The 12,399-nt window shown below is 40.3% G+C and overlaps 1 protein-coding gene across 4 annotated transcripts in view; it reads right to left on the bottom strand.

Moving 5' to 3' along the window:
* Nucleotides 1-12,012, bottom strand: part of ppme1 (protein phosphatase methylesterase 1) — a 31,108-nt gene extending 19,096 nt beyond the window's left edge. For 2 of the 4 annotated variants that reach the window (XR_006085019.1, XR_006085020.1), the window contains exons 1-3: nt 11,525-12,011; nt 1,679-1,772; nt 125-217 (exon numbers count right to left, since the gene is read on the bottom strand). Coding sequence is in view for 2 of the 4 variants with exons in the window: in XM_007891166.2 (XP_007889357.1) it covers nt 125-217; nt 1,679-1,772; nt 11,525-11,619 (282 nt within the window). In the remaining 2 variants the exon portion in view is untranslated. Of the gene's footprint in view, nt 1-124; nt 218-1,678; nt 1,773-11,524 lie in introns of all 4 variants that reach the window. The other 2 variants (XM_007891166.2, XM_007891167.2) reach the window with 1 other exon arrangement.
* Nucleotides 12,013-12,399: the final 387 nt, after the last annotated feature.

The following is a 12,399-nucleotide window of genomic DNA, read 5'->3' as shown; positions in this document are numbered from 1 at the left end:
CAATCACACAGCACAATAGCTACCCAATTAATCATCAATTGACCAGATTCCCACTAGGTGGCAAATTGCATAATAAAGTACAATAAGCAAGAAAGCACTTGTGTTAAAATCCAAAAATACTTACACTGAAAACTGCCCAGGAGAGAGCTGAATGTCCTCCACCATGTAATAACAGAAGCACAGGCCCACTTGATCCACTTTGATAAATTCGAAAAGAGTGAGAATTGTTAAGGTATAAAACACAATAATTGAAATAGTACTTTAGGGACACACATTGGATTGCTATATAGTGGTAACAGCAGGAACATTCCCAAGTGTAACAAAAAGAATATACAGTGGATTACGAGCTTCCTTGCAATTATACCCCTCCTCCCTCATCATATATATACAAAACTCCAAACACACACAAAAACCAGAATACCACCACGATAATAAGCAAGTGATCACCAACAACAACAACAAAATTACATTTATAGAGTGCCTTTCACGTCGGGAGGACGTCCCAAAGCGCTGAACCAATGGCATAATTCCGCAAGTTCTATTTCACCATAGGTATCTAGTTAGCAACTACATTGCTTCTACTGTCCCTTACATGCAAATCGCAGTGTCCTGCTTGAATTTTTCACATGGTAGAGAATGAAGCACAGAATCACAGTAGCATTTCTTCTACACTTAAATTGAGCAGACATTTAATTATTCCACATTCAATTAAATTGGTTAATTGAATGTGGAATAATTAAATGTCTGGTTTACTGAATTGAATTTTGAAATCCCAAACAGTTTGTACTCCTAATCTAAGAATATAAATCTGTCAATTGAATATTGGATATGCAAATAATTCAATCTACTGAATAATTTTCATTGTCAAATTGAGTATTTAATAAACAGAATTTCATCGTACTAGTAATTTTATACCAAGTTAACCATACATAAAACTGCAGTGAATACAGTGGACAAATAATTCTGGTTACTGCTACTGAAATAGATTTATGATGGATTACCAATACAATTGCCTCATCAGGTATAAATAATGCCCAAGTGAAATAAGTGGGTCATAAAATGCAGCATTTAATGTGGAGCCAACAAGTTAAGCAGCAAGTATTTGTTCTAACAATTTGTAGGTATAAGACAGCTTGTTAAAACTAAGAACCGTCATAAACCTGCTGTGTTATGTCATCCTTTATGAACTGTCTTTAAGGAAACCCATCGTGTTGACACACCAGCTCTGTCAGGCAATCTTTTATTAATTTTGACAAAGAATGTCAAAACAATTAAATTTCACTTTATATAATATATAATAACAATTCTTGCATTTGATTATAGTGCCTTAAAGTGAATTGACTGAAATATTTTAAATAAATCCAATAAACATTTATGAAAAGATTTTAACATTCTGAATGCCATAAAAGCTCGGTTTCCTCGGATTTAAAATTAACTGCTCTATGTGGTTATTTTTGGAAGGTTGTCTCAATTTTTTTTAGAAAAGTGTGTATTTTGTTTAAGTGAAATAATTCACTCTATTAAAAAGGTTGATATGAATAGTAATAAAACAACAAAAACTGACATATACAAAATAAGTTAACCAATATAGCCTTGTTAAAATTGATATCTGGTCAAACTTATAATTAATATTAGACAATAGAAATTGACAATGTGAAAGTAAGGTATAATAGGATATATCTGTGCCTTCTTCATTTTCAATTGTGATGTTCTCCATGGTTTCAAAATACTGACTCCAGGGCACAGGGGAAAAGTCACGTTTTCTTCCAGGCCTATAACACAAAAGGCACAAACCACTCAAGTTAAAAATAGCTTTCGAATGCTAAATTTTGGAGCAGATTTAATCCGTTATGGGTCATGGTAGAACAACTAAAAAATGGAATTAATATTTAAAATATTCAATTTGGGCATACTGCAGAAGTAAAATATCCCAATGCTATACTGTTCATGTGTTTCCTAAATTTTATGGGGTATTTAGAATTCACAAAAAATCAATTTTTTAAAAAAAAATATGACCACCTACATCTCAGTTTGCAAAGGATCCCAAGGAAGGTGGTGCAGATGTAGAATATACATTTCATAAATTTGGCACAAAGAGCTCTTACACACTGCTATCAGCAGGAGGTGCCAGGTGTTAGAATGTTAAGGTGGACAAAATGAAAGTCAAAAATACCACACTTTGACACAGCAGATTAAAGACATGATACAAAAGCTTTTTTTTAAAACAAAGGTGGATTTAGAAACTAGTGGTTGAGAGCATTGTCAGCTATATACAAAATCAACGGTCTTCAAACCAGAGAAGTCATACTCTACAATAACTTATAGTGGTAATGGTCTCACCTCACATACATACATCTCCTGTTGGGCCAAACATTAAAAAGTCCACAATTAAAACCATATTTGTGGAATTTAGATGGGGAGGTTAGATGGACCAAGAATTCTGCTTGAAACTTATGTTAGAATTAAAATCAAATGTGTTGCTGATAGAGATTTACTTTAATATTGGCCTTGGTAATATGTTTATTTCTGGGGCTAAACTGCATACTTCCAACAACAATATTTACCATGATACTACAACCAATCAACATTTGCCATGGACTGCTGTAATCCAGAGCAAAGAAACTCAAATGTCCTTTCCTCTCGATCAATGACATTAGTGCATCATAAGTAAGGTTTTTTTTGGTGTTTATTAGTTTTATTTTTTTTTAGCAATTTGAGTTCTATATAGATGTCCAAAAATCAGGGTTTTATATAGCGTCTCCAGAAGCGCCTCAGCCACAGAGGAGAGGGAGAGGCAGAGAGAGTAACCCACGTGCAGTTGGATGCCAGGGCGCCACTAAAACTGAGCGAGAGAGAAAACCTTGCACAAGTAATCTTGAGAAACCATTACCAGTGCTTTCTGGCATTTACTGGATAAACACTGATAAAAAAAAATTTGAACGGGGTATTTTATCTGTGAAAATCAGAAGCCCTAATCATAAATGATGACAGTTTCCCTAATCTGTAACGTACCAGCCCCATTAAACTGCTATCTTGCATTAATACTAATAATAATTCACAGAATATACTGCAAAGTGAATTGACTATATACCTTGTCGTTGAAACACAGCAGCCAATTGCGCACAGCAATGTCCCACAAACAATTGTGGATTGAGTGACCAAATTCTTCTTATTTTTTAAAAATGTTTTTGAAGGGATTATTATCCTCGGAAGAGCGATCCACCAATCGACTAACAACCGGGTTCCTACTTACTGCTGGGTAAACAGAGGTGTGTGGAGTAAGGAAACTTGCCCAACATTTCACCCTGCCCAGGAATCGAACCCACGTATTCTCGCTTGCAAGTGCTCCTAATCACTAAACGACAGCATTAAATGTATCCAGAAAAATACAATCGAAAGCAAAATGCTCGAGTTTACTAATGATACTAAATTAGGTGTGAAGGGCAAATGCGTATTTAAAATACATCATTCCAGAGATGCTCAGTAATTGGCCAATATTAGAAATAACATTTAATGTGAATAGAGTAACAAGTAAATAAAAATTAAATTGCATTATGAATTCAAAACAGGAAAAGGATTTGGAAGTAGTTGTATATACAAGTCTTTGAAAACATCTCTGCAGCTTGAGTCATGCATCAATAACACCCACAGAATGCACAGCAGCTCAAGGTTCTGTATAATTTATAAGACATGACTGATAACACATTTAGTTTTTGTTACTGTGGACAGAAATAGTATTTATGCAGGATGAACAATTGCATCATTGTTCTACAAAGAGCTAAATTAATTCAGATTATTTAATTTAGAAAACCAAAGCACAGGGGTTTAAAAAGTGAATAAGAAACCATGGAAGTAGGTAGGTAACTACTTCAATAAAGTTGAACTGAATCTTCAATATAAAACCAGCTTTGGAAGTGGTAACATGCCAGGAATCCTTCACATCTCCAAGTGTTCTGGTTCCACGTCAGAATAAGTGTGATTACAAAAATTATAATTTATCTGGTTTTCAAGCTCCCATACCCCTCCTCCAACTTTCAGCTCAACGCCCTTTTGAAGCCAGCTTGGTGGTTGGTTTCTCTTCTCTACTCGTGTGCATATCCCAGGCAATATCTTGTTTCACCCATGAAATATACAGTCAATTTATATTCTGTGAAACGCTTTGAGACATCTCGAAGACATGATAAGGCGCTCTTATGGCCTCTTTGTAATGGATCACACAGTTCTGTACACAGTGCAGCAAAATCAAGGTTTGTATAAATGTAATCATCACTTCCTTGTTTTTATATTCAACTAGCTGTACTTGTTGCAGCTACACTGGCAACCAAAGTATTCAAGATGGAATGTAAATTTCAGTGATACCACTCACAAACCATTTAACATGTCATAATCAGAAGTGTTTTCACCTTAAGCAAAACTGCCATACATGCGTGATGAGCTTCTTTTAGGTCATTGTTCATCAACGATAAGAGATCCCCCCCTAATATGCCCATGGCACTCCCCCATGCAAGACCTTTCCGATGAGGTATAAATCATGTCTCTACGTCAATCGATTATTCCATTATTGGCGGCCAGACATACATGCAATGTGTGAGCTGTGCTGGGATCTCTCTCTCGGCTCCTGGCGCTTAGTCAGTCTGAGCAGGCCTCACTTTAAATTTCCCTAGCTCCCTCCCTCATTCGCTCGTAACCTTTCCCCTCTCCCCTTTCCCCCAAAAAATGCCTCTCTCAACTCCTCACTCTTACGCTCGAGAGATTGTGGGACTCAGCGTATTCATTTTAAAAATGTAGCATTGAATTTTTTTTCCACCACTCTCTTCTCTCCGTCCCTCTCCCAATGTATCATTCTAGAAGGATGATTTCCTCTGTCACTACCTTGTTGCAGAACACTATGCGTCAGGTACAGCTAAGTACCTCATATTTTGGGCCTTTTTTTTAAATATAGCTCAATAACGATAGGAGATCCCCTCCAAAAAATATGCCCATGACACTCATGCATACAAGACCTTTCCGATGAGGTATAAATCATGTCTCTACATCAATCGGTTACTGCATTATTGGAGGAACCACAGAGATGGTCTTTAGTATAGATATCTCTTTCCTCTACTGTATTTAAAAATCAGAATCCTATTTACTGTTAAATGACGTTTTCATGCTTTCCAACTTTTAAAGATCTATGAATCTATTTCATAAACATTACATGTCAAAGTTAATTTCCTTTCCCATAATCCAAATTTTGCAATATATATAGAAATACATATATTGCAATTTTTATAGAAATCAGCATCAATTTGCTTTCAGATTTTAATGCCTTCTATCCAGAGAAGTGAGTTGTCTCTGATTTGAGATTTCAAATTACAAAGTCATTACAATTGAGACAACTGAACTGCACAATTGAACGCTCCCTCCGTTCAGCAGGCTCCGACCTGCTCCATGTCTCCCAACCAACCCACCCTATCATCGGTGACCGGGCTTTAAGCCTCCCTGCCCCCACACTCTGGAATCCAATCCCATGGTCCCTTCGTCTCGCTTCCTCTCTTGCCTCCTTTGAGGTCGGTCTCAAGACCCTTCTCTTCGACCATGCCTTTGGTCTCCCTCCCACCTCTCTGCCTTCCCTCACTCCTACACCAACCCTCCCACATGCTCGGGCCCCAACACCTGACTGTTCAGCGCTTTGGGACGTCCTCTGGACGTGAAAGGCACTCTGTAATTTTGTTATTGCTGTTGTTGAGAGCAATTACCTGTGCTATATTGGAGGCATTTTGAAGTAATAAGAGTTATATCAAATGCAAGGAATACAATTACATTATGTAAAACCACAGCTACTTGCAAGCATCAAATATTTTTTCCATACATTTAAAAACAATAGTGTTGAGTCAAATGTACAAGTTCAAATTTTTCCTTATTAATCGCTTGTCTAAATTTCTGAAAGGCAAAAATGTGCAAAACCTGGCATTGATTTTATTTTTGAGGAGGCGAAAAAGACTACCATTGTCGTGACATAGTTAACCTCTTTTTCGTGGTAGTCAATATCCTTCAAAATGCGTGTTACCAGCAAGGAGAAGAAACAAACCATTGCAGTCAAATTAAACGTCAGATCTGGGAAATAGAATACTTTTGTGCTCAAGGATACTCAATGTTATCAACATACGCTCCCAGGTTAAATGTTACATGGCAGGAAGCAGAGCTACCCATTATCTATCCTATACAAAATAATAATAATAATTGCATTTGGTATAGAATACATTTGTAATTTCCCAATGCACTCTCGGAGGTGTCTCAGACCCAGGTCTGCAGGACTCCGAACCACTGTCATTGACAGACCAGCCAGTCTGACTAGTTGGCAGAACTTGGAGAAGCAGATCAGTCAGTGGGGGAAGGGATTCATCCTACGCAGCTCCTGCTAACTCTGCAGTCCAAAGGCCCAATACAATACAAAATTACATTTGTATAGCGCCTTTCACCTCGGGAGGACGTCCCAAGGCCTTGAGAAACATGGATTTGGACCCGAGGAGGGGGGGATTAGCATCAGGGAGGGTGGAGGGTAGGGAGAGTAGGAGGGTGGCCGAAGGCACGGTCGAAGAGGATGATCTTGGCAAAGAGACAGTGAGATGGAGTTCCAAAAGGTGGGGGCAGAGAGGCTGAAGCCCCAACTGCCGATGGTAGGGCGGGCTGGGTGGGTGATGTAGAGTTGGCCGGAGCCTGCAGAGCGGAGAGGTTCATATAGGGTTAGCAGGTCACAGAGGTAGGAAAGAGCAAGGCCGTAGGGTGGTTCTTGCTGGACGAGTAGTTGGAAGCCTGCCCACCAGTGCTTGCAATTGCAATATACTGTATGTGGTTTTAAATTTGAGTTCCAATCTGGTGCAAATTAATACCACGAGCACCATTCAGCTAAGATCACCTTAAACCCTTTGAACACACTGCAACAACAAGTTATACGTGTGTATGGTGCCCTTCACGTCGGAAAGATGTCCCAGAGTGCTGGATAGTCAGAATTTTTTTGATATACAGTATTATTTACTTGCGACTACAATTGCAATGATGGATACATTCGGTCCTACGGAATTTTGCAACATATGCTGCTGGAATCTAAAGTGTGGCCACAATACTGGACACCACTGACATAATTCTGTGTCAACCTCTTGATTGTCAAACATGAAAGATGGACACAAGATGACGCCCAAGACTGAGGTGAAGCTGCAGATACTCACTCCTGTGTAATCCGTTTGTTAACACATTCTAAGCAATTTTGTCATTTAACTTAATGTAATTTTGTTGCTATTGTAGAAGACTCACATACTTTAGGAATTTTGTTCGAGAATTGTCCATACATATTTTGCGTAGCTCTGCTCCATCCAGAAAAGAGGAAATTTTAAACACTTCAGCCTAAGCTAGATTCAAACAATGATGGAGAAAATACAACTTATAAGGATACAGGGCATTTAGGAACGATAGGAAAGATGAAAGGATTGCCTTATCTTATCAAGGGACACAAAAAAAATAAAGGTTCGAAATTTCATACCATGGGATTTGCTACAGACCATCAGACCAAACAGGAACAACCCATCAAATTGTGATAATATTAAAAGTGCGTAAGCAAAAGATAGCATTGATGGGAATCTCAACCAGCCAAACAATCAGGAACGCCCAATTGGGAAGGATGCTGAGTTTGTTAATGTACTTCATGACTGCTTCCTGACAATGTGTCAATAAGACCACAAAAGGCAGTTGAGTTGGTTCCATGACCCAGACACTACTCATCAAGTAGAAGTACTGTAGTTGAATCACTAGCCATAATTTCAGAAGATTCAATCTGTCCTGGTAAATGATGATTCAATCTGTCCTGGTATGAACCTTTAGCTGGGAAAACTATTGTGGAATGAGGATTAAGTCTAGCAACATTGATCTGAGGCACTACAAACAACTCAATCAAGACAAATTTTCAAAAACATGTAGAACATGCAGGAATGGCCAACAATCCCCCAAGTAAAATTGATCCCTGATTCCATGGCTGTTTGTGGGACATTGCTGTCTGCAATTTGGCTGCCACGTTTTTCTACAGAACACATTCAATAGTCTTTACAGAATATCTTGTGAAGCGCTTTGAGATGTCCTCCAAACATAAAAGGCATCATATCAAATGCATATTATTATATACAATTAGTTTTTTCAAAAAATAGGAACCTAAAAGAATAAAAAAAATTCCTTGCATTTGATATTAGCACCTTCCACATCAGGAGGAATTCTCAAAGCACTTCACAGAATATACTATAAAGTGTTGTGACTGTGTATTTTGTTGGAGACCATTGCAAAAACAAGCCATTCAGCCCATCAAGTCTCCACTTTTTTTCCCCTAAACATTAGTTGCTTAATCTAATCTCCTGCTCACACCCCAAACTATTAATATAACATTGCTTTTTCAAGAAACTATTAATCACTTTTTTTTACAAAAATGTGTAATTTGTATCAGCTTGTGGCAGAAAATTCCAAGTTCCAACCATTTTTGGTGTAATTTATTTCTAATTTCTAATGGTGTACTTGAGGGACCTAGCTGCAGATGTAAAACAAAAAAAACTTCCAATTTTGGAATACAGTAGCAAAAGGTTAGTGAAGAAGGGACAGATCTTGTCTGACCACCTCAGAGTTTGAGGAGATGGCATTTCAATGTAACTGGAAAGAAATCCTTGTGGTGTTGCACTTAGATTTCCAAAACGCCTTTGATAACTACTGTACAAACAACTTTTTTAAGGCTAAAATATGAATAATAATCCTTGCATTTGGTAGAGCACCTTATCACATCTTTGAGATGTCTCAAAGCACTGCACAGAATATACTGTAAAGTATGACGGTATATTTTGTGTGCAAAACCTGGCAGCCAATTGCACACAGCAGTGTTCCACAAACAGTCGTGTACTGAGTAACCAATTTATTGGGTTTTTTTAAGGAATTATTCTAAAGGAATGAACTAAAGGAAAAGAAGCAGTTGGGATAAAATGGGGGAGCATTATTGAGTGGGGTGCCTCAGGGATATGCTGGGATCTCGCCTGTTACTTGCATAAAGACCTCCTTGATTTGCTGACTCAGTTCAAGATGATTTACAGATATTGTTAGGTGAACTGTGGAATCAAGAGGAGATAGCAAAGATTTTGCAAAGAGAATTCAGCAGGTATGCCAGCACCTAAGCCGATCACTGACAACTAAATTTCAACACGCACAAAAAGTAAAGGTACCGTGCACAGGAAGTTTGTCTGCAAAACAAACTAAACATTCACAGCACTTTACAGTATATCTTGTGAAACACTTCAAGATATCCTCCTGACATGAAATGTAATAAAATTAGAAGGCATGTGTACTCCATAGAAACTAAGAGACCTAGAGCTGTTACTTGACTAGTTAGTCTCTTACCATGTTGATCAGTGTAAGGCAGCAACAAGCAGGAAACAACAGTAAAATTACATTTGTATACATCTTTCACGTTGGGAGAATGTCCCAACAGGATGCTGTGCTGCATTGCCAAATCAGTTGAATTCAAACATCCAAACTGAGTAGACCAAACCTAGATGACTACATTCAATTTTCATTGCCACAACATAACGGGCCTGCTCAGGCCTCACGGATAGAGTAGAGGAGAACACCGAGGATGAACCGTGAATAATAATAATCCTTGCATTTGATATAGCGCTTATCACGTCTTAGAGACGTCGCAAAGCGCTTCACAGAATATACTGTAAAGAATAACTAGATGCAGTTCTTCAGCTTTGAAAAGGAATGACTGGAAGGGATCATAGTAAGATGCTAAATGGGATTGAGAAAGTAAACCCAGAAATCATATTTCCAGGTAAGACAAAGTAACAGAGCAAAAGAACCCTGGTTCATATTCTGAATATTAATGTTAGAATAGACACTGGGAAGTATTTATTTACATAGAGGGTAATTAACAGCTGAAACTGGTTAACAAGAATGGTAGCAGAGGTCAGGACAATAAGGCTATTTTAAGAAACTACGTAATGGTGTAATGGGAACATAGTGGAGTACGCATTTTGGAAAGATGAGATCAAATGGTCTGAAGGGCTCCTCCACATGTCATTTAAATCTCTTATGATCCTGATGGATCCGATTTGTGCAGGAATAACTGCTAACCCACTGTAAGACTGAAACCCTCATTCGCGGTTTTAACTTGAAAATCTGAATTTCGTTTGAATTGCTAACATTTCCTCAGAGGCTGCGAAAGTGCAGTTTAATTCCAACAGAAAGCTGCATCTTACGTCAGGCTGTGCCTCACAGACGTTGCTCACATGTGGTACATACAGTAACACTTAACAGTCCAGGAAACCTTTCAGCCATTCGCGTGTACAGTACACAACCGTCACGCGTTCGATCCCACGCCCCCCTCCCACCCCCCACCACCATCCCCTGAATTTTCAAATGATAAATGCATCGTAATAATAATAATAATAAAGCAATGGAACAAACGTGACCCAGCAATTAAGCTGAACGCTTCGTGGAGCGGCGAGCGCTCACGTTCAAACGCAAAGCATCGGGGACCCACAGTTGCGGCCGGAATCAGACAGCAGCAAAAGTGGGAGAGGGGAGGGAGGGAGAGGGAGGTCGCCGTGAAGGCTGGAAAGTTTGGCAGCTCCCAACTCACATGGACTACCACCCCCCTCCCATCGGCCAATTGCACGGGTCGCACTGGGGGCGCTCTGCAGAGAGTCCTGTAGCTCAGTGGTTAGAGCACTCACTTTGTAAGCGAGAGACCTGAGTTCAATTCCAGGCAGAGGGCGAAACCTTGGCCAAGTTTCCTTACTCCACGCAGAGCCTAATAATAATCCCTCCAAAACCAAAAACAATAATAAATTGGTCATTTTCAATCTACGACTGTCTGTGGGACATTGCTGTGCGCAATTGGCTGCCGCGTTCGCCCACAAATATACAGTCAACTCACTTTACAGTGTGTTCTGTGAAGCGCTTTGGGACGTCCTCCCGACGTGAAAAGCGCTATATCAAATGCAAGGATTATTATTATTATTATTATTATTAGTTCCCAACCACTTTCAGGTCAGGTCAATCGCATTGGAGGAAGCGAAAGGGGGAAAAAAATGCATTAACCCCCCCACACCCCCACATACATATATATACACACACACAGTATAGTGCAGAAAGATTTCTCTCATCTGATGCTCAAAGGGGGTGGGGGTTGCATTTAAATAAATCCCTCGGCTCTTCTTCGGTGGTCGCAAAAGCGCGCGCGAAAAAAAAAAGCGAGGTCGACACGACGCCGGTGACGATCACTTCCCGCTCGCAACGACAAGCGCTCGGTACCCGCTTCGAAAGACAATGTATTTTTTTTTCACATCATTGTTTCATCGTCAACAATTTTTTTTTAAAAAAAATTTTTTTTTTAATTTTTTTTTTAAAAACTAAATAAAAGTCTCCTGAGCGAATGCTCAACTCCAAAAAAAAAAAGCCAGAGTTTTACGTTACCTTAAAACGAATGGGGTGACATTTTAAACCACAAAACACTCACCCCATTCTGGCTTTGGATCCGGGCTGCGGACCCGTCGGCTTCGGCGGTCGCGAAGGCAATTTGTTCAAGAGCAGCTCTTTCTCCAAAGAAGACATCTTCTTCTTCCCCTCAATACACCTCTCTCTCTCTCTCTCTCTCTCTCCCAGGAACTGGATCTCGGTGTTAAACCGTCACGGTTGTGGAGACGCCGACCCTCCCCGGCGGCCCGGGATCGTCTCACGCGCAGATCAACGGTAATATTTCTCTCTCTGTGTGTCTCTCTCTCTCACTAACGCGCACGCTTTGGAGAGAAGGAAGTTACACCGGCCTCCCCGCCCCCTCTTTCAAAAAAAACACACACACGCACAGAAAGCCGCTCAAATCAAGAATAATGTTCCTTTTTTTAAAAAAAAATCTCCCGGTTGTGTGTTTGTGTGTGTGTGTGTGTCGCTGAAGATGGCCTCCACCTCCTTGGAGGGAGGCGGTTACCTCAGCCCTTGGGACCTGTAGTCCTCGGCCAGACAAACGGCGGGGTGACGCCGCGGACGTGGGACTACAATCCCCAGCAGGCCTTTCGCCTTCCTTCCGCCTCCCCCTCCTCGTGTCCGCTCCTCGACCCTGAGCCGCTGAGCATGGTGGGACTTGTAGTTCGCTTCGACTTGACTTCCGGCACGCACGGGGGGGGGGAGGGGAGGGGAGGAAGGCGGTTGCCATCGTTACGTGGTTTGAAAAAAAGACGTTACACACGCGTCCCCCCCACCAACTCCATCGGGGTTCAGACCGGGCACCGGGTGGGTTTGGGCTCTTGGCGGGTCAGCGGTTATTTAACCCAACGGCGGGACTTGAAGGAGGCTGAGGAGGGGGCGAGGCGGAGTGACCGGGGGGACGGAATTCCA

Source organism: Callorhinchus milii, unplaced genomic scaffold (genome assembly GCF_018977255.1).
Source record: "Callorhinchus milii isolate IMCB2004 unplaced genomic scaffold, IMCB_Cmil_1.0 Scaffold4, whole genome shotgun sequence".
NCBI lineage: Eukaryota > Metazoa > Chordata > Chondrichthyes > Chimaeriformes > Callorhinchidae > Callorhinchus > Callorhinchus milii.
The sequence above is the reverse complement of the archived record's forward strand: the minus strand, read 5'-3'. Positions and strand labels throughout refer to the sequence as shown.